General features: G+C 40.6%; 1 protein-coding gene across 1 annotated transcript in view; it reads left to right on the top strand.

The window, feature by feature from the left end:
* ORC3 (origin recognition complex subunit 3) overlaps positions 1 to 23,013 on the top strand; it is a 98,833-nt gene that overhangs the window by 40,563 nt on the left and 35,257 nt on the right. Inside the window, 6 exon segments of the mRNA XM_030555903.1 lie at positions 753 to 849; positions 852 to 888; positions 5,939 to 6,098; positions 7,042 to 7,155; positions 8,316 to 8,449; positions 8,879 to 8,942. Coding sequence (XP_030411763.1) covers positions 753 to 849; positions 852 to 888; positions 5,939 to 6,098; positions 7,042 to 7,155; positions 8,316 to 8,449; positions 8,879 to 8,942 — 606 coding nt within the window.

Genomic DNA, 23,013 nt, shown 5'->3' on the forward strand with positions numbered 1-23,013 from the left:
GTTTTCTACTGGGTAATTTGGACAAAAAAGCATAGAATAATTTTCCTTATAACTTTGTATTTACAGTGACTTCAGTGGGATTTATGTACTTTGTTGAATAGAAATGGACTTTAGCATGTGCTTAAGTCTCTGCTAAATTGGGACCTAAATATCCATGTTCCAGCAACCTGCCCAAGTAGTTTGAGTATGTCAGCTGAGGTACAGGAGAGATCTACTGAGGGACAGGAGGAAAAAGAATCCTACTCTCTGCTCCCAGTGCTGGGAAGTCATTATGCAGATTCTCCTTTAACCTAATTTGGAATAGCCTTTATAGTATTAGCACAGCAGAGTACTAGAGAATCTGTGCTACTGAGGATGCTTCATCACTTTTCAGTTCCCAGGCATGCCTGACTTGCTACTGTGATCTTCACAAGAAGTGGTGCAAATCTGTGTGCCCACCCCAAATTGTCCCTTCCTTTGCCCAGTGGACCCACACTAGAGGGCTCTGCAGAGGTAAGGGCCGGATTGGCCCTTGTTGAAGAATAGATTTCTTACCTATTCTCTGTTATAACTGGTTCATTTAGGTCACAGGAGAGGAACAGAGGTAATGTACACAGTTAGAGAAGTACCATGTGTTCCTTAAACACGGCTAATTTTGTTTATTTTGGTTATGTTGTCCATGTGGTAATAGAGTGTTATAACATGGGAGACAAGAGACTTACTTTGTCTTTTCCCAACTTCTGTTTTATAATATATGGACAATGGCTTTAAAGAAAACAGGTTCTGAAACTCCAAGCAAAAAAAGAACTTCCTCTTCCAGACACTGGCAATCTCCTCCAGTTGTGGTTATCTTCAAGGACATGGAAAGTTTCCAACAAGAGTACTTCAGGACTTCATAGTTATCAGCAGGTAATGTTGCCCTGAGGTTTTGGACTGGTGCCCTTTTACTCCTTTCCACTTTTTCTAGTTGTTGCTATAAAATTAAAGGCTGGAGCTCAGGTGTCACTTTTGCTTGGGGGGGGGGTAACCTGCCCACTTTGCCACAAGAATGCAGGCAAATCACTCGAGTTGCTGATGGTTCTCCGATGTTTCTTCCCATATGCCCAGAAGGACAGAGAGGTTCTCCATATTCACTGGAAGAGAATTGTACAGTGACTCAGCTAAATGCAGCACAAAAAATCTTTGGATATGCCCCTAGAAGTCCGAGTGACACTGGTGGTTGATGGGGTGCAGCAACAGTAAGGACACTTAGAAAAATTAGATGCCTGCAAGTCACCAGGGCCTGATGAAAGCATCCTAGAATACTCAAGGAGTTAATAGAAGGTATCTGAGCCTCTAGCTATTCTTTGGGAAATCATGGGAGACGGGGGAGATTCCAGAAGACTGGAAGGGGACAAATATAGTGCCCATCTATAAAAAGGGAAATAAACAACCCAGGAAACTACAGACAGTTAGTTAACTTCTGTGCCAGGGAAGATAATGGAGCAGGTAATCAAATAAATCATCTGCAAACACTTGGAAGGTGGTAAGGTGATAGGGAATAGCCAGCATGGATTTGTAAAGAACAAATCGTGTCAAACTAATCTGATAGCGTTCTTTGATAGGATAACGAGCCTTGTGGATAAGGGAGAAGCGGTGGATGTGATATACCTAGACTATAGTAAGGCATTTGATACAGTCTCGCATGATATTCTTATAGATAAACTAGGAAAGTACAATTTAGATGGGGCTACTATAAGGTGGGTGCATAAATGGCTGGATAACCATACTCAGAGAGTAGTTGTTAATGGCTCCCAATCCTGCTGGAAAGGTATAACAAGTGGGGTTCCACAGGGGTCTGTTTTGGGACTGGTTCTGTTCAATATCTTCTTCAACGATTTAGATGTTGGCATAGAAAGTACGCTTATTAAGTTTGCGGACGATACCAAACTGGGAGGGATTGCAACTGCTTTGGAGGACAGGGTCTGAGGTAAACAGGATGAAGTTCAATAAAGATAAATGCAAAGTGCTCCACCTAGGAAGGAACAATCAGTTTCACACATACAGAATGGGAAGAGGACTGTCTAGGAAGGAGTAGTATGGCAGAAAGAGATCTAGGGGTCATAGTAGACCACAAGCTTAATATGAGTGAACAGTGTGATACAGTTGCAAAAAAAGCAAACATGATTCTGGGATGCATTAACAGGTGTGTTGTAAACAAGACACGAGAGGTCATTCTTCCGCTTAACTCTGCGCTGGTTAGGCCTCAACTGGAGTATTGTGTCCAGTTCTGGGCACCGCATTTCAAGAAAGATGTGGAGAAATTGGAGAGGGTCCAGAGAAGAGCAACAAGAATGATAAAGGTCTTGAGAACATGACCTATGAAGGAAGCTGAAGGAATTGGGTTTGTTTAGTTTGGAAAAGAGAAGACTGAGAGGGGACATGATAGCAGTTTTCAGGTATCTAAAAGGGTGTCATCAGGAGGAGGGAGGAAAACTTGTTCACCTTAGCCTCCAATGATAGAACAAGAAGCAATGGGCTTAAACTGCAGCAAGGGAGATTTAGGGTTGGACATTAGGAAAAAGTTCCTAACTGTCAGGGTAGTTAAACACTGGAATAGATTGCCTAGGGAAGTTGTGGAATCTCCATCGCTGGAGATATTTAAGAGTAGGTTAGATAAATCTCTATTAGGGATGGTCTAGACAGTATTTGGTCTGCCATGAGGGGCAGGGGACTGGACTCGATGACCTCTCAAGGTCCCTTCCAGTCCTAGAGTCTATGAGTCTATGAGACCACAGTAACTCGGGTACAGCTTCTCAATACAGCTGCTGAGATCCAGGCTAGGCTTAAACAGGGTTCTCAGACCTCATTTTTGATCACCCAGCTAACTGGAGTGACAACATATCCCTTCTTGATTGTAAAATCCTGAGACAGCAGTATCCCTTTACAGGGGCATGGAGAAGATGGAAAACTGAATCCGAAATTTTGAGAATCGCAGTAGTAGTGCAAGTGAGCAGGCAGTGGAAAAACAAGCACTTGTTGTTAGTAGAAATGATGAACTGTTAGAATACTATCTCATTTCCAATGTTCTGAAGTCTTGAAGGGGTGGTTATTGTCCTGGTGCTTGTCTGATGGGGAATAGCTGAGGTCACATGTTTGAAGTTGAGTGGGAGGGTTCCAGCAGCTGATAAGTTCAGATGTTTGTCCTGTGGTTTGCTGGAGCAGTGGCTCTCAACCTTTGCAGACTACTGTACCCCTTTCAGGAGTCTGATTTGTCTTATGTACCCCAAGTTTCACCCAATTTAAAACCTGCTTGCTTATAAAATCAAACATAAAGATACAAAAGTGTCACAGCACACTGTTACTGAAAAAGTCTTACTTTCTCATTTTTACCATGTAACCATACAATAAATCAATTGAAGTATAAATATTGTACTTACATTTCAGTTATAGTATATATAAAGCAGTATAAACAAATCACTGCCTGTATGAAATTTTAGTTTGTACTGACTTTGCTAGTGCTTTTTATGTAGCCTGTTGTAAAACTAGGCATATATCTAGATGAGTCAATGTACCCCCTGGAAGACCTGTATAGAAGAAGTCTAGCGTCAGTGCAGTAACTCTACAATTAAAAGTTGTCATCCATAAAATCTGGTACTGTACTGCTGGACTAGAAGTCAGTCAGTGTTGTGCCTTATCTTTTAAAGAAGGTGCTGGGGAGGTTCCTGGGAATTAGACAAATGCAGTTTACTTTGTTATTACAAACTAATTTACCTGATACTAAAGATGGAGTTAAAACATCTTGATGACATAAAGTTTAAAAAACAAAACAAAAAACACGGTTTCTGCATAGGAAAATCCTACTTCTCCAGTCTGTTAGAATTTTTTGAGGTAGCCAACAGAATAGTAGATAAAAGACAGATGCTATATATAACTTTTTAAGATTGATTAAAAATTCTTCAACAAAAGCCCTCATAAAAAGTGGCTAAGGAAATGTTATAGTTATGGGATTGGAGTTGAAACCCTGTCATGGATTGAAAACTGGCTAAGAGGTTGAGAGCAAAAAGGAGGAATAGTCAGTTTTCATCAGGGAAGAAAGTTAGTAGTGGGTGCCACAAAGATCGGTAATGGACTATATTTAATATATTAGTGAACTTTAAGGGCAGTGTTAAATTGTATAACCACTGGTTTTGGATACGTGAAACTAGAAAAGGGAAAGAGGCTATACCTCTGTATAAAGCAGTAATAGACCCTCATTTGATCACGGTGCTCAGTTTTGGCCATCATATGTCAGAAAAAATGAACTAGAAATAGAAGAGATCCAGAGAGGGCAAAAATAAGAGAAATGGAAAAACTCCAAAACAAAGAGAAATTTAGAAGTTTAGGATTGTTTGTTTTAGAGAAAGAACGAGTGAGTGTTTAGTAGGTCTAAAACTTATTGTGTGTGTATGTATGGAAAGTGCTTTTTGGGCATTCCAATTTTCCTTTCCTCCTAACACATGAACGACTTGATAAACAGTGAAATTAAAAAGTAATACGTTTAAAACTGCGAAAGATACATGAATTACACCACAAATAATTAACTATGGAACTCACTGCCACAATATGTTGTTGAGGCAAAGAGTCTAGTTAGATTTTAAAAAGTGGTGTGTCTGGTGGTGGTGGTGTTCTTGTTCATATATTGTATTTATTAATCACAGGTGTGCTAGGATAAAAACAAGATGAAGTCAAGGGGGAGAGAATTTCACCCACGGAAGGAATATAGACTCTTTAAGAAATACTAAACCAAACACACATCTCTCTAGGAGACAGAATTAACTTCTCTCATAGGAATGCTAATTTGTGTAAATATGCGGCGTTGTTATAACCGTCTTTGTCCCAGGATATTAGAGAGACAAGGTGGGTGAGGTAATATCTTTTATTAGATGAACTTCTGTTGGTGAGAGAAACAAGCTTCTGAGCTACACAGAGGTCTTCTTCACACAGAGTATCTTTCCAAGACTTGAGGAATAGCTCCGTGTAGCTTGAAAGTTTGTCTCTTTCCAACAAAGGTTGGTCCAATAAAAGATATTACCTCACCCATCATGTCTTTCTAATTTGTGTAAGTGTCAGTTATGGATCACTTTATCCCCTTCTTCTGAAGCATTTGTTGTTGGTTGCATCAGAGATAGGACTGGTGAACTTAGAGGCTTTGGTCAGATCTGATACGGCAATTCGGAATTCAGATGAATGATGTTTCTGGTTCGTCTCAGGAAGTTAATGTGGGTGGAAAGTTAAAATTGTTTGAATGATCTAACTGCATTGCCATACTTTCAGAAAGTTGGGTTTCTTGTAAGTTTAATTCTAAATGTCTTGCTTCATTTTTTTATTTTATTATTTTTAAGCAAACTACAATACTTTTTAAAGTCTTGGGGCTCTTTGTTTTTTGTCATTATACGGTGTCTTACACAAAAACATCAGACCTTGATCTATGATTGTGGCCCTTAGGTCCTACTGCAATTCAAAGAGTAAATAATAATTTCATTTACCATTTAATTATTTTTATCCATGTGAGCCTTTCAACACTATTTATTAAAGTTGTTCCTTAGAAATGAAAACAATTTCAAGGCATATTTAGAAGATTATATTTTGGAATTTTTCAGCTTGGTAAAACTAGCAAAGGGGAACCTTTCCTGTACTGTAACACTAAAAGCAGATGTTTTACAAGCATTTTCCTAAAGATTGGGTCCTCAGGATACAGTTTGATTTTGTTTTTCCCTTGGGTGCTTATAATTTTTGTTCTACCCTTTTCATTTTCTTCTCAAATCAAAACTCATCTTGTTCCAATTGTAGCAGTCCATTTACATTGTTTCTTTCTGATGCCTAGTCCTTTGAGAGTAGTGCTGTATTGTGAATATACTGTGTTGCTTTGTGGTTGTGGTGCTGTGGAAACCCGCATAATTATTATGTTTTCTTTTTCCTTCCCTACTTTGTGGTCTAGTCAGCACATACATGAATTCCCTCTTGTACTCATTTTTGGAATTGCCACGTCTCCAATGATCATCCACAGGTTACTTCCTCACTCTGTTTCTTCTCTGCTGTGTATAGAGCTTTTCCAGTCTCTTTCCTGCAAGGAGCACCTGGCTACAGTAATTGACAAGGTAATTCCATTTCTAGATAAATGAGGGGGGAATAGATGTGTACAAATATGGTGTATGAATTCATAGCATCTTGTGCTTTAAGAGTAGACTAGTGTGAAGCTTTTAAAGTGGGATCTGTTCCTGAGAGCCATATGTTCTGAATACTCTCTGTATACCCATGTCTTTAAGCTTTCTTTCATATGTTGAGAGTTTCCTCTTCACACAGTGTTGGAGACCATTCAGAAATTATTCAGTACATATATCTTCAATTCTCGTTTGTATTAACGTTCATGCACACACAACTATACGGTTTTCATTCACTCCCCTTATTATAGTGCTGCTTTGAAGTAAGATTCACTTAGTTGTAAATAGAGATGGCTTCATATGGCTTATATTTACACTGAAAATTGCAGCTTAATGTGAATTCTGCAGCCCATTGAAAATGAGCAGAATTATCCAAATATAAGGTCCCATCATGCAGACACTTTGCTTGTGTGATTTCAGTGGAATGCATTTGTAGAGTGCCAGCAAAACTATTGCATATACTGGCAGAAAGTAGTTTTGTCCCAGATGCATGCTGAAATATTTGTTTTATCATTCATAATTTGAAAAATTATAAGTAAAATTAATGCCAAGTTTGAATATAACTAAAATCAGACAATATAAAGTTCAGGATGTGGTGGAATCATAAGCTTTAAATAAAAGTGTGTATGTTTTTGCAGCAGTGGAAATACATGTGGTTTGGCTGAAGATGACAACATGCATTAATCGATTAATATAGTTTAATTTTAGCACATTCTGAGAGTTGAACCAAATGCAGATCTAACTGCTTTGCTATTTCCATATTCAAGCAGGTTCATTATAATAATTGGCTGTTGCTACTAGCAGTTACATTTACCTTGAAATGTAATCTATTCAGGTAACATTTAGCAAGGAAATATTTTTTTCCCTTTGTCTCCTGCAGCTACTTCTGACAACTCAGTTTCCCTTTAAACTAAGTGAGAAAGTGTTGCAAGTTCTAATCAACATATTTTTATACCATGATTTCTCTGTCCAGAACTTTATCAAAGGATTTCAGGTAAGAAGAATTTCTATTACAGATAGGCAGTGGTGTTACTTTATGGTGGCAGACTTGTACTCAATTTTTTCTGGCCCGATTTTACTCCTATTGAAGTTAGTGGCAACATTCCCATTGAATACTACAACTGAAATCGGGTCTCTAGATAGGGTGTTTTTGGAAATGGGAAAGCTGTTGGGAAGCTTGCAGGAATTGTGGGAAGGCAGTTTAGAAACTGCTTATTCTGTGGCACAAGTCATGTGAATAAAAAATTAGAAACAAAGAAAGAGAATCTACCTGAAAGGGTAGAAACAAATTTTCTATATTAATTTTATAGGCATTCTTTGATGCCTTTCAATTTTGCATGCTAATACTAAAAAAATTCCAGTCACATAAAGAACTTTGTAACAGGAAAAAACTTTCCATCCCAATATACGGCCCAGTTTTTGTACTGCTATATATTTTTTTTTTTTTTCAGAATGACTGAGGTGCAGTCTTACAAAAAAAATTGCATTGAGTCAGAAGGATGTTTTCTACTATACTGTAAGGCCCCAGACCTGCAAACACTTACACACTTGAAATCAGTGGAGCAACTCAAAGTAGCATAGTGAAGCATATGTGTAAATGTTTACAGGATCAGGACCTAACAGTATGATTTCAGGTGTGTGAAATGTGGGCTCTTGTCATGTTCCATTGTTTCATTTAATGCATTCTAGCTAATGTTCGTACCTTAAATGATACACTCTTTACTTGCTGCTTTGGCATGTGTGAGGTTGGGCCTGGTCACATAACCCAACAAATTATGTAATACTTAATGTAATGCTGAATTTTGCTATTATTGAAAGAATAAATTAATCAAGTAATAATTGAGCAGCTATAGATCTCATATAAAACAAAAAGCAATTGACTAATAATACGGGCAGTAGAAAATGGCAAAATGAGGTTGCCTATATTATTCGTTGAATAATAATCAATCACCTTTGGTGACAATAGAAAGTAAAAGATTATTAATGTAATCTGATGTGTTGCCTGAGTAGACTCTAATAAAATTTTTAAATAAATGTCATTACTGTCATTTTAGCAATTGTTAATAAATTGCTTAGCTTATTTAAAAGTTAGGAAACTGCAGGGAATGTGAACTGCATAGATATTACAGGTTTTTACTGCATTATCTCTTTCAGCTGTCTATTGTGGAGCATTTCTATTCCCAGCCCCTCAGTGTGTTGTGCTGCCAGCTCCTGGAAGCTAAGAAAAGAGTAACTTCTTTATCACACAATCAGTGTGAAAACATTCGAAGCCTGCCATCTTTTAGAAGGTAAAGGAGAAATAAATATTTTGAACAGTCCTATATTCAGTGAGCATTTTTTTAAAAAAATACTTGTAAATACAGCATTGTGAAATGTGTAATTATATGTGCATATGTTACACAAAACAATGACAGTCGTGAATTACTTCTGAAATTCTTTAATCTCTTGTCTAAAGAATGCAGCTTTTATTTTGTGTAAAATCTACTGCAAAATCCTTCTGTTGAAAGATCCATTTTTTCCTTTTGTCCTTCGCATAGAAACATATTCTTTTGACAAATGATCTAATCAGTTGAGAAGTTATGGCAGAGCCAGGACTTAAACTGCAGGATTTTGTAATGGCCACAGACCCAACAGAATCCTGACCGCCACCATTTTTAAAACTATGCATTGTGTAACTTTTATATTGTACAAATATTTTTGTTTGGTTTTTACTTCAGATATGTGGAAAGTCAAGTCTCCGAAAAACAAATTGCACTTCTGACTGAGGACAGTTTTTTAAAGGTAAAGTGTAAAATCATTTGCGGGATAGGAACAACCTTCCAAACCCCTCCTCTGCCCTTTGCATGAAATGGGATAGAAAACTAGGGTAGAACTTGGTTCTGTGTATCATTTTTCATTTTGTAGATATCCCAAAACATGTCTAATGATTTGAGAGCTGGGCTTTAAATCTACATAATAGTCCCAGTTCTACTCTGTGGTGTGTTGGGCAGGTCACTCAGCCTTTCTGTGCATTGAGTTTACCATCTGTAAAATGAGTAAAATAATTACCAGAGAGGTTGTGGAGCTCAATTATTTAGGACCCACTCTTAATACTTATTCAGGCAAAAAACCCCCATGAAATGGAGTGTTTGCCAGAACAAGGGATGAATAATTAATCCTGCATGCTGTTCCATGTGTGGGCTCCTGTACCTTGTGTAGATCTCCATTAAAGTCAGTCAGACTCCTTACGGATACAAAGTGTTCACTCATGCTAAACAGAATTTCAGGACTGTGGCCTTAATTTATAAAACACTTCTTTAAAATCTTCAGAGGCATGTCCAATATAAATGTTTTACAAAATGAGCTAGATACAAGTGGTACAGTGACAGTGTAAGTAAATGTTACAGCTGTTGTAGGTGTAGCCATGACTCACACTGGCGTAGGCATAAAAATTTGTTTTACAGAGAGATATTAACTCAGGAGACCAAGTTTATCCTGCACTCGTTTTGAGTATGCTCTTTTCCTACCCAGAGGGCACCTAGGCTGCCATAAAATCCAAGGATCAACATTTCTGTTAATTGCCTAAATCTGCATTTTTAGTTTCCAGTCTAGTTTTAAACATTTTAAAACCACTTCAGGATTAAACCATTTTAACATGCTTTTGCCAGCCAGTGTTGGTGAGGCTGAATCATGTTAAAATATATTGAATAAAGTGTTCGAGATTACAAGTGCATAAGGGAGTGACAAAATTTACTTGTAAGCTAACTATATCTCCAGGCTGCTAGCAGAACATTTGAAGGGATATAATGGGTTTCTCTAAAACATTTTTATATGAACTTTTGAAGACATTGCCATGCCTTAGTGAAGGCCTTATACTGCCTTCCCTGACTGAGTGACATTTGATCTGCTCAGCACCTTTTGGGCTGATATCCCATCTCATTCCAAAGCTGTTATTAATTATTTGTATTAATATAGCACCTAAGGGCCCCAGTGATAGATCAGTATTCCATTATGTTATGTTTGTACAAACACAGAACAAAAAGATGACCCCTGCCCCAAAGAACTTACAATCTAAGTATGAGACAGGAGACGGGAGTATAAGGAAATATTGAGACCATACTCATGAGACCACAGGATGCTCCATGAAACCACAGCATGATAAGCAGTTGTATCAGTATACCAGCAGTGAAAACTGGCAAAGGAGAGTTTTAAGTAGGGATTTGAAGGTGGATAATAGGGTAGCTTTGCAGCTGTTTATGGGAGCTCCTCACAGGTATGAGGGGCAGCATGGGAGAAAACACAAAGGTGCTTGTTTGAAAATTTAGCAAGTGGGCGATGAAAGCTGGCATCATGGGCCAGTTGGAGGTGAGGATGAGAGATGATCAGTAGGGTGGGGATAGGCCATGAAGAACCTTGAAAGCGAAGACAAGCAGCTTATGTCTGATGTGATGATAAAGAAGATGGAAACGAGTGGAGGGATCCAAAGAGAAAGGTGACACAGCCAGTGCAACAAGCTAGAAAAATGACCTATGTAGCAGCATTCTGGATGGCTCTGAGTAAGGTAAGATTGCATTCATCCTGACCAAAGAGAGCGATATGCACTAATCAAGATTAGAAATGATGAGAGGATTGACTAGAATTTTAGCTGTTCGGGTTAATAGGAAAGGCCATGTCTTAAAGATGTTATGGAGAGCAAAATTTAAACATAGCCTGGATGTAAGGACCTAGACTGAGGTCCAAATTGAAGATGATGCACGGACTATGGGCCTGAGTGACAGGCAGGATGGTGGTTTTGTTCACAGTGATAGAAAAAGGAGAGGTGGAGGGAGGATTAAGAACTCCATTTTAGCAATTTTGAGCTTGAAATGACAGACATCCGAAAGGAGACATCAGAGGCCAGAGGGACAGGCCAAGATTTTAATTCTCACAGAAGGCGACAGATCTGGAGTAGAGAGACAGATGCAGATGCGTTGGAAGTTGAATTTGTGTTTGCAGAGATAAAGCTTAGAAGGAGAATAGAAGACAAGGGGACTGAGGACAGAACCCTGTGGAACCCCCATGGAAAGTTGGAGGGCAGTTGAGGAGGATCCTCCAAAGCATGTGCTGAAGGAGTGATTAGAGAGAGAGGAGAACCAGGAGATGACAGAGTCATGGAAGCTGCCGAGGGAGGACAAGACTCCAAGAAGAGCATGGTTGCCAGTGTTGAAGGCAACTCACTTGTCAAGGAGGAGGAGATGGAGTACTAGTTCTGAGCTTTGACCAGGAAGAGGTCATTAGAGAGTTTAACAAACTGTTTTTAACGTAGTACCAGGGGCAGAAACTGGATTAGAGGGTTTAGATGGAATTGGAGGAGAGGAATACTGGACAATGCTTGTAAATGACATGCTCAGTGAATTTAGAGAAGAAAGGGAGAAGTGGCGATAGTTGCAGAGGCAAGTGGAGTCAAGTACAGTGGAACAGTGATTGTATTTGAAAGGAAAGATACAGAGGGGAGTGAGGTTAAGGAGAACAGTTAAGGGCGTGAGTGTGAGGGAGATCAGAGGATGGAATGGGATCAGGTAACTGGGGCAAGGGGAGGGGTTAGAGGAGGATAGCAGACGAGAAACTTCATGCTTCTATGATGGGAGGAGGAGAGAATTGTAGGAGGCATGCTGAGGGGAGGAAGGAAGTTCCCTGTCATATTTTGTCCATTTTCCTTTGGAAGAAGGCAGCAAGATCCTGTGCAGAGAATAGAAATGAAGGAAGGAAAGCTTTGAGGAATGAGTCAAAGATAGTGAAAAGGTGACTGGAATTTCAGGCTTGGGATTCAGTTTAAACTGGAGTAGTATAGCTGTTTAGCTAGGAAGATGGCAAATCTGAAGAGTAGTGACAATCAGTACTGGAGGAGGTCAGCCTGATCTCAGGATTTCTGCCAGAGATGCTCTGCAGTGTAAGAGCAGAAGAAACAGATATTGGGGTAAGTCAGCACTGGGGGTTAGGAGATCAGACACTGTGAAGGGAGAGAGGGGCAAAAGCAAGTGGAAGATAGTGAAGCATGCAGGGAATAAACAACTCTGTTGGTGGAAGAGAGGGCAGAGTGGAGAGGGCTGAGAGTAGTTGAGAAATCAGTGATGGATGAAGTCACTGAAAGGCTGAGTGACAAAATGGGAAGAAGGGCTCATGAGTGACACTGAAAAAGAACAGGTGATGATCCAAGAAGGGGAGCTCAGCAACAGAAAGATCAGAGAGAGAGGAGTGCTTGGTGAAGACCAGCTCAAGGGAATGGCCTTTTTGATGAGTGGGAGAGTTGAAAGAATGCTGCAGGTAAATGAAGAGATGAGGATAAGAAATGAGTAGCTAAGGGGTCAGATGGGTATCAATGGAAGCTGAAGTAGCAGAGGATGAGTGTGGGAGATTGTCAGAGGAAGAGAGAGTGCCGGGAGTCAAAAGCAGAACGGAAGTCTGATGCGGAGACTATAGAACACTGTGAGGAAATTCAGAGAGGCCTAACAAAACTTGGTGAAATGGGCAGCATGATGGCTGATGAAATTCAGTGTTGATAAATGTAAGTTAGTGCAAATCAGAAGTAATCATTGAACTATTTATGCATATTGCTGGGTTCTAAATCAACTGCAAGCACTTAAGTGGGTGTAGTGGGGGAGGTCTGTTCCTCTGTGTACAGCTGGGAGCGGGGGAGAAAAAACCAAACAAACAAAAAGAAAAGATGTATAAAGAATGGAATCAACAGTAATACTGAAAATATTATAATGACTTTATATAAAATTATGATATTACCATCACTTGGAATACTTTGTTCAGCTGTGGTCCTCCCATCTGAAAAAAGACAGCAGGGGTTTGAAGGAAGGAAATAAAAATGATTGTTGCTTTTGAAAGAGTCCCTTCTGAAAAGAGATTGAAAAGACTGTTACAGTTTAGTTTAGAGAGGAGATGGATTAGAGGGGTCATGAGAGAGAGAAACAAAATAACCAGTGGTTTGAGAAGATAAATCATGTGCCTCCTTGTTATCCTTTCCCATAACACAAGTGCATGGGGACATTCAATTCAATTGCAAGCAATGCATTTAAAATTGATAATAGGAAATACTTCTTTACCCACTACATAACTAACCTGTGAAAATCATTGCCACAAATATAACTGGAAAATGGTTTAGATCAGGGGTAGGCAACCTATGGCACGCGTGCCGAAGGCGGCACACAAGGTGATTTTCAGTGGCACTCACACTGCCTGGGTCCTGGCCACCGGTCTGGGGGGCTCTGCATTTTAATTTAATTTTAAATGAAGCTTCTTCAACATTTAAAAATCTTTATTTACTTTTACATACAACAATAGTTTAGTTATATATGAGACCTATAGAAAGAGACCTTCTAAAAATGTTAAAACGTATTACCGGCACGCCAAACCTTAAATGAGAGTGAATAAATGAAGACTCAGCACACTAATTCTGAAAGATTGCTTGACCCCTGGTTTAGATGTTTGTATGGTTTATGAAAGCATCCACAATAGATAATGTGGAAAGTATCCACATCTTATTAGATAGGATTATAAAAATAGAGAAACTCTCAGGCTTTGGAGCATAAACCAGCTACTAGCTGACAGTTAATAAATTTCTTCTATGATAAGGTTATCCACTCTGGGTTTTTGCATCTTCCTTTGAAACATCAGGTACCAGCCATTGTTAAGAGACAGGATACTGGATTAGATGGACCACTGGTCTGATTTATTATGGCCATTATCTATGTTTCCAGGTTGCCTGCTTGGAAGTTGAGGAGTATCTCTGCAGTTTCATATAGGCCTCCCTGGATTTATAAAATCTAGACTTTATTGGTCACTTTTTTCCTGAAAATTTGAGGCATGACAGATAATGGAAATCTCATAATCAGAGAGTGGGATGGCTTCACAGAGCCAAAAGATACATATCTTTTTTCTTTTTCTTTTTTTAATTTTTTTGTATTCTGAATGCAGTCATAGAATACAGAATTGGTATTAGCTAGTCATCTGTCTCTTAAAGAAAAATTCTTAAAGCAGACAGAGAGAACCTATTTATAATGAGTTCACATTTTATTGTGATCTGTTCTATTAGTATTTCTGCAGTAGAATAAGAGAGGAAGTTTTCTTAGTAAACAAACCAAGAGGTAGCAGATCACAAGCCCACTGCTGTGAAACTCGGCAACTTGTGCAATAGTTCCAAGGAAGTGATACCCATTTGACAACAATCCATATTCTAGCAGCCATGAAATGCCAAGCAGAAGTCCTTGGAACGATAAAAATCTGCCTTCATGAGTGGGAATTGAAACAACCAGTCTCTGATCAGATGTTTCATCTCTGTCACAGACCTGTTTGCCCCAACATATAATTCCAAGTTAGAAAGTTTCTGACAAGCAATCCTTCAGAAGTCATGAAGATGTTGTTCTGATTGATGTCTTTCTGTACTACTGATCCTAAGATATCAAACTAAAACAGTCTGGAAAACAGCTTCTATAATCCCACACTGACTTAGAAGATACTGAATTGTTACAGTTAAATTCATCTTGCCAATAGTTCTTCTCCCTTCTCCCCCAGTAAAATAACCAACCATTACTGCAATAATCTCTTCTGCAGATGGGCTGCTGCTGAAAGGAGGAATCTAAACATATAAATTCTCTGACAGAGTATTACTTACTCTGCAGTCAGCCAGAAAAGGATCTATAAAGTCAGTGTGTCACCAAGTGAATGATTTTTATTTCTACAATTCATAGAGGAGTTAAAAGCAATAAATCCCCCCATGCTCTTTATTTTGGTCTAGCTGACAGAACTTTCTATTCTGCCCTTCAAATAAGGTTTATTATATTTTGCTTATGTCCCATTTGAGCATTCTACAAATGGATTGAAAAGTATAAAACAAAGGAAGCATCAATTTTAATACTGAATGTCCAAAAAGACTTAAACTGAGTTTAATCATAAACACCATTTCACCATCTTGGGATTTAAGACTTCCAAAGATCAAAAACTCCCTTCATGTCCACAATGATTTAAGTTCATCTTTCTCTCCTGGAAAAGAAGATTCATAGTAACTATAACCTCTGTTAGAAGGTTGGGGAACTGCAACCAATAACACTGACTCATCAATAATTTTCCCACTGTTTCCCCATCTTACAAAATATAAAGCTTGCATAAAACTAGACCCAACATTCTTCATTTGGGAAGTATCTTATTTTATTTAAAGATTGAAATGCAATTAAACTAAATAGGTTTTTTGTGTGTGTGGTGGGGATGGAAGTTGTTTATTTTTAAATTCTGAAATAAGTGCCTGAATAGTGAAGGATATGATCTCATACTAGACAGTCCTTTCAGAATGGAGTAGAATGAAACTGTTTTGTTTTAAGACATCTGCTAAAGAAATGCCAGCTTCCTTGTCTGTGTACTAAGAAAATAGCGATCGAAGTCACAATAATGCAAATGTTTAATCTCAGTCCAGTCATTGCCTCACTTGCTGTTTCCTTAATAACAGAAAGGACATTATGAACTTATTGTCCATCAAATAAAAAAAAACTGTCATGTATCAGAAGGAAAAGATTGGGCTTTAGATCCATCAGCCACAAGGCACTGCTTGTTAAAGTTATAGCTATGCCAAGGAGCTATGTGGCACCGAGGAAAAAATCAGAGCTGCTGTTGGATGTTCTTTCATCCACACTATTGATTTCTCTTACCCAAATATGTAATTTTGGTATGAAGAATAGAACCCAAGACCAAAGTCATTTTTGAAAGTTTGAATGAAAACAGAACAATTAATTTTAGCACTGAGCTTTTCAAGATCACCCCACATTGGTTCAGTGTTCTTTATGGCTCTAAGCTCTGTGACATACTTTGGAATTGAATCAAATCTTTTCCAGTACCCAGAGGTGTTTGAATCTGTGGTATTTACCATATATACTCATTCATAAGCTGAATATTTTTGGTAAAAAAGTGACACATCAAGGAGCGGGGATTGGCTTATAAACAGGTCTACACCAAAATTTGATTATTTTAAACTGTATGGAATCATTGAATTGAATATTTAATACATTGTCGTTTTGTTTACCTGGAGCATCTGCAGGCATGGAGCCCCTCAGCTCCCTGTGGCCGTGGTTCACTATTCCCAGCCAATGGGAGCTGCAGGAAGTGGCGCTGTGGATGCTCCAGGTAAGCAAAACATCCCGACCCTCCAGCAGCTTACCCTAACAGGCTGGGAGCCAAAGTTTTCCAAACCCTGGAATATAGGGTCATCTTGTGAAAGGGTCATACAATTTTTGCCATTTTTACTTATCCATCTTGGCTCATTGGCTTATAAACAAACAGGCTAATGAACAAGTATATATGGTAATTCATACTCCATTTCTGTGTTTTTGCATTCATATATCTAGTTTAGATTCCCAGCTTCAGTGTTGAATTGCTTAGTCTTAGGAAAATAATACTGTTAATAGTTGTATAGTTGTTATAACTGAATAACAAAAAAAAAAAAAAAAAAAAAAGCATTAGCAAAGCCTTTTTTTATCAAGCAGAACTCTGACACTATTATCTAGGGTCAGATTTTGGCATCCTTACACCAAAATCAGTAGGACTTCTTGAGGAGTAAGTAATGGTGGCAGAAATGGCCCATAGTCATTAAATCCAGATTATGTGTGTGTGTCCTTATTATATGCTCCTGATACTTCATTTGGCAATGTTTACTTTTACCCAAAAATGCATTTCCTTTGTATTTATCATGCAGAATGGAATTAATTTGCAATTGAATTTAAAAAATGTTTTCCGATCTCTGTAGAAATATGCTATTTATGCAGAGGCATGGGGATTATATGTCAACTTCTGTAAACTCAGAGCACAACTTTGAAAATATCTTAATATGTTAAATTTTCTGAGGTTTTGTATTGGGCATTTTGTTAGCCATCTGCACTAATCAGTTTCACAGCCTGCATATCTGATAATGGAAAGAGAGATCTCTTATATGTTCAACAGAATACAAGGGCACACGTGTATGGAATAAGTAGGAATAATAGGCAGCAGGTTTAAAACAAATAAAAGAAAGTTCTTCTTCACGCAGTGCACAGTCAACTTGTGGAACTCCTTACCTAAGGAGGTTGTGAAGGCTAGGACTTATAACAGCATTTAAAAGAGAACTGGATAAATTCATGGTGGTAAAGTCCATACATGGCTATTAGCCAGGATGGGTAAGGAATGGTGTCCCTGGCCTCTGTTTGTCAGAGAATGGAGATGGATGACAGGAGAGAGATCACTTGATTATTGCCTGTTAGGTTCACTCCTTCTGGGGCACCTGACATTGGCCACTATCAGTAGACAGATACTGGGCTAGATGGACCTTTGGTCTGACCTGGCACGGCCGTTCTTATGTTCTTAAGTCTGCTTTTAGTGAGTCTTTTTAAAGTAAAGGTGGTGGAATGGCCCTCCACAGGCTAGGATAGACATAATTGATTTCTGGCCATCCAAAAAAAGATACTTGACCTAGCTTTACTTAGACCCTAATATAACAGGAACCGCTTAGATGATGAGAGACTAGTTATAGGTTTACACTGTGGTTGAGATCCTCAGACCTGCTGTGGTTCTTTTATGCCAGGTACAGGGGCCAAAACAGTACAAAAGGAACCCTAAAAGCTCTGTATGTAGTCAGGGGAGGATTCCTCTGGCACAGGCAATTTATAATATTTCCATGAGGCTGCCTTCCAAGGACTCCCTTGCAAGCTCTAGCACAGGGGATGTGCTGGGGGCAGGATGGGAATGTTAGGGACAACATTGCAATGCATGCACCCTGGGGATTCAAGACTGTGCTGTGGCCCACCCTTACAGCGATCTGGGGAAAATGTGTAATTCAGACCAACACCTAGGGCTATATAAGGTACACTGTGGGCCTTCTCTCATAGACTCATAGGTCAGAAGGAACCAGTATGATCATCTAGTCTGACCTCCTGCACAAGGCAGGCCATAGAACCCTACCCATCCACTTTTATAACCCCTAAACCAGGACTGAGTTATTGAAATCCTCAAAATTGGTTTGAAGACCTCAAGCTGCAGAGAATCCACCAGCAAGCGACCCATGCCCCACGCTGCAGGGGAAGGCGAAAAACCTCCAGGGCCCCTGCCAATCCGCCCTGGAGGAAAATTCCTTCCCGACCCCAAATATGGCGATCAGCTAAACCCTGAGCATGTGGGCAAGACTCATCAGCCAGCACCCAAGAAGGAATTCTCTGCAGTAACTCAGTTCCCATCCCATCCAACATCTCCCCGCAGACCATTGAGCAGACTTATCTGGTGATAATCCAAGATCAATTGTCCAAATTAAACTATTCTATCATAACATCCCCTCCATATACTTATCAAGCTTAGTCTTAAAGCCAGATAAGTCTTTTGCCCCCACTACTTCCCTCGGAAGGCTGTTCCAGAACTTCACTCCCCTAATGGTTAGAAACCTTCATCTAATTTCAAGTCTAAACTTCCTAATATCCAGTTTGTACCCATTCGTCCTCGTGCCTACATTAGTACTAAACTTAAATAATTCCTCTCCCTCCCTAACCTTAACCCCCCTGATATATTTATATAGAGCAAGCATATCCCCCCGCAGCCTTCTTTTGGCCAGGCTAAACAAGCCAAGCTCTTTGAGTCTCCTTTCATAAGGCAGGTTTTCCATTCCTCGGATCATCCTAGTAGCCCGTCTCTGGACCTGTTCCAGTTTGAATTCATCCTTCTTGAACATGGGACACCAGAACTGCACACAATATTCCAGATGGGGTCTTACCAGCGCCTTATATAACGGTACTAACACCTCCTTATCCTTGCTGGAAATACCTCGCCTGATGCATCCTAAAATCGCATTTGATTTTTTTATAGCCGTATCACATTGGCGGCTCATAGTCATCCTGCTATCAACCAATACCCCAAGGTCCTTCTCCTCCTCTGTCGTTTCCAACTGATGCGTCCCCAACGTATATCTAAAATTCTTATTATTAATCCCTAAGTGCATGACCTTGCACTTTTCACTACTGTATTTCATCCTATTACTATTACTCCAGTTTACAAGGTGGTCCAGATCTTCCTGAATAGTATCCCTGTCCTTCTCAATGTTAGCAATACCCCCCAGCTTTGTGTCATCCGCAAACTTTATTAGCACATTCCCGCTCTTTGTGGCAAGGTCAGTAATAAAAAGGTTAAATAAGATCGGTCCCAAAACCGATCCTTGAGGGACTCCACTAGTGACCTCCTTCCAGCCTGACAGTTCACCCTTCAATACGACCCGCTGGAGTCTCCCCTTTAACCAGTTCCTTATCCACCTTACAACTTTCATATTCATCCCCGTCTTTCCCAATTTAACTAACAGTTCCCCATGTGGAACCATGTCAAACGCCTTACTGAAATCGAGGTAAATTAGATCTACCGCATTTCCTTTATCTAAGTAATCCGTCACCTTCTCAAAGAAGGAGATCAGATTGGTTTGGCACGATCTGCCTTTAGTAAATCTATGTTGCAATTCGTCCCAATTACCATTGACCTCTATGTCCTTAACTACTTTCTCCCTTAAAATTTTTTCCAAGACCTTACATACTACAGACGTCAAGCTAACAGGCCTATAATTACCCGGATCACTTTTGTTCCCTTTCTTAAAAATAGGAACTACGTTAGCAATTCTCCAGTCATACGGCACAACCCCCGAGTTTATCGATTGCTTAAAAATTCTCGCTAACAGGATCGCAATTTCACGTGTCAGTTCCTTTAATATCCTCGGATGGAGATTGTCCGGACCCTCCGATTTTGTCCCATTAAGCTGTTCAAGTTTGGCCTCTACCTCAGTTGCGGTAATATCCACCTCCATATCCACATTCCCGCTTATCATCCCTCCATCAACGCTAAACTCCTCACTAGTCTTATTAAAAACTGAGGCAAAGTACTTATTTAGATATTGGGCCATGCCTAGGTTATCCTTAACCTCCATTCCATCTTCAGTGTATAGCGGCCCCACTTCTTTCTTTGTTTTCTTCTTATTTATGTGGCTGTAGAACCTTTTACTATTGGTTTTGATTCCCTTTGCAATGTCCAGTTCAATGCAGGTTTTAGCCTTCCTCACTTTATCCCTACGTGTTCTGACCTCACCAAGGTAGCTTCCCTTGCTAATCCCGCCTTTCTTCCACTCCCTGTAAGCTTTCTGCTTTTTCCTAATCCCTGAGTTGCTTGCTCATCCAGCTTGGCCTACAACTCCTGCCCATGGTTTTTTTCCCCTTTCTTGGGATGCAGGCTTCCGACAATTTCCGCAGCTGCGACTTAAAATAATTCCAGGCCTCCTCCGCATTTAAATCTACAAGTTCCTCCGTCCAATCCACTTCCCTAACTAAGTTCCTTGACTCTTAAAAATTAGCCCTCGAGAAGTCGAAAACCCTAATCCCAGATCTACATTCGTTTATCCTTCCATCTAGTTTGAACTGAATCAGCTCATGATCACTCGAACCAAGGTTGTCCCCAACCACCATTTCTTCTACGAGGTCCTCACTGCTCACCAAAACCAAATCTAAAATGGCATCCCCTCTCGTAGGTACTTCAACTACTTGATGAAGAAATCCATCTGCTATCACATCCAGAAAAATCTGACCCCTATTATTCTTGCAAGCACTCGTCCTCCAGTCTATATCCGGGAAGTTGAAGTCTCCCATAATCACACATTTCCCCTTTGTGTTTACTTCATTAAAGACATTAAAGAGGTCTCTATCCATATCCAAATCAGATCCCGGTGGTCTATAGCACACCCCAAGCACTATCTCAGGGGAAGCTCTAGTTGCTTTTTTACCCAGTGTGCTTTTTGCCCAGACAGACTCTGTCTTGTCCATTCCATCGCTTCTTATTTCCTTACAGTTAATCTCATCATTGATGTACAAGGCTACTCCACCACCTTTGCCTTTCTTCCTGTCTTTTCTAAACAGCACATAGCCTTCAATACCTGTACTCCAGTCATGAGTACTATTCCACCAGGTTTCTGTTATCCCTATAATATCCGGTTTCACTTCCTGTACCAGTAGCTCCAGTTCCTCCATCTTGTTAGCTAGGCTCCTTGCATTAGTGTACAGACATTTTAATTTTTGGCGTTTGGCGTCAGTGACATTCTTTCCCCCGTCGTGCACAGACCTTCTACCACCAGCATCACCCGTTAATCTGGTTTCTACTCCAGTATTCCTCCTTGGATTAATTCTTTGGTCCGCAAGGGTATCCCCTCTCACTTTGTTTACTTCCCTGTCTAGGTTATATTCCAGTGTGGAGATCTCCTGAACATCTCCCAACCATCTCCTCCAACTTCCTAGTTTAAAGCTCTCTTGATGAGGTCGGCGAGCCTCCATCCTAGAATTCTATTTCCCTCCTTACTTAGATGAAGTCCATCATGAGCGAACAGTTGTCTATCTGTAAACGCTTCCCAATGACCGTACATCCCAAAGCCCTCCTTATAACACCAATGCCTGACCCATCTGTTGATCGCCATAATCTTGTCACTCCTTCGTCGCCCTGCTCTAGGAACCGGCAGAATCCCGCTGAAGATCACCTGAGCCTTGATTTCTTTGAGCGTCTTCCCCAGTCTGGCATAGTCCTCCTTGATACAGTCCAGCGAGTAACCAGCTGTATCATTCGTTCCCACATGAAGGACAATCAACGGATTCTTTCTCGCTCCCGCTAGGATCCTATTCAGCCTCAGGTCCACATCCTGTATCTTAGCCCCTGGCAGACAGCACACCCTTCTGTTCTCCCGATCAGGTCTAGTTACAGGCCTGTCTGTTCTTCTCAGTAAAGAGTCTCCAATCACGTAGACTTGCCTTTTCCTGGCGACAATGTGATTCTCCGGTCTATCCCCCACACCAGCTGGCCGCAAGTCCTCTCGATTTGTATTCGCCCTTACAATCCTCCTAGGGCTCATACTTGGTGTCGCCTCCATTGACTCCTCCCCTCCTTCTGCAGGACTAGCTGCTCGTCTCTTTTTCCTTGCCCTCTCTCCTTCAGCAGCCTGCTGTGCTCCATCTTCATTTTCCAACTCAGCAAACCTGTTCCTGAGTTCTATTTCTCCATCGCTGGCCCATCTCTTCCTCTGCCTAGTTCTCCTAGTCACATGCTTCCACCGTCCACTTTCCTCACCCAGCAGCCCCTCCTCAGAGTTCTTTGGTCCTGCTTCCATCCGCTCGTCTGAGCTTATCCCCTGCGCCTCATCATGTCTGTGTTCCATCATCTGCTCAAACCCCCTTCTAAACTCAGCCAGAGTTTCCACCTGCATCTCCAGTCCTCTTATCTTTTCTTCCAGCAGCTCTATCAGGCGGCACTTCATGCAGACAAAACTCCTTTCAGGTGCCCCCTCCAGGACCATGTACATGCCACAGCTACCGCATCCGGTCATCCTCAATGTGTCTCTACCTGCTGCCTCTGCCTCAATCATACCCTTCCAACTCTGTGCCTGGCAATCCACGCCTCACACCGCACCACAGGCCACCAACAAGCACTGGGCTGCTGGCAGACCCCTGCCCCTTCCACTGTCTGACTTCCTGGTTTCTCTGCCTTGGTCTCCCCTGTAACCTCCCCCTGGAAACTCCCACGGAAACTCCCCTGTTAGCAGCTGTTTGCTGGCTGCTGTGCCGCTGCCTGAGTGCCTGGCTCCTTATATAGGACCCCTAATCAGGTAAGCCCCGCCCCCAACTCAGGGCTCAGCCTCGCTCCCAGCACACGGCCCCTAGCAGCCTGCACACACACTCACTCACACACACACAACTCCACAATACAATCCACAAACTACAAAAACCTGCTCCTCCAACAGAACTCCCACTGAAACTCCCCTGTTAGCAGCTCTGTTTGCTGGCTCCTCCCTGAGAGCAACCCAGGATCAGGCAGG

This window comes from Gopherus evgoodei, chromosome 3 (assembly GCF_007399415.2).
Source record: "Gopherus evgoodei ecotype Sinaloan lineage chromosome 3, rGopEvg1_v1.p, whole genome shotgun sequence".
NCBI classification, from domain to species: domain Eukaryota; kingdom Metazoa; phylum Chordata; order Testudines; family Testudinidae; genus Gopherus; species Gopherus evgoodei.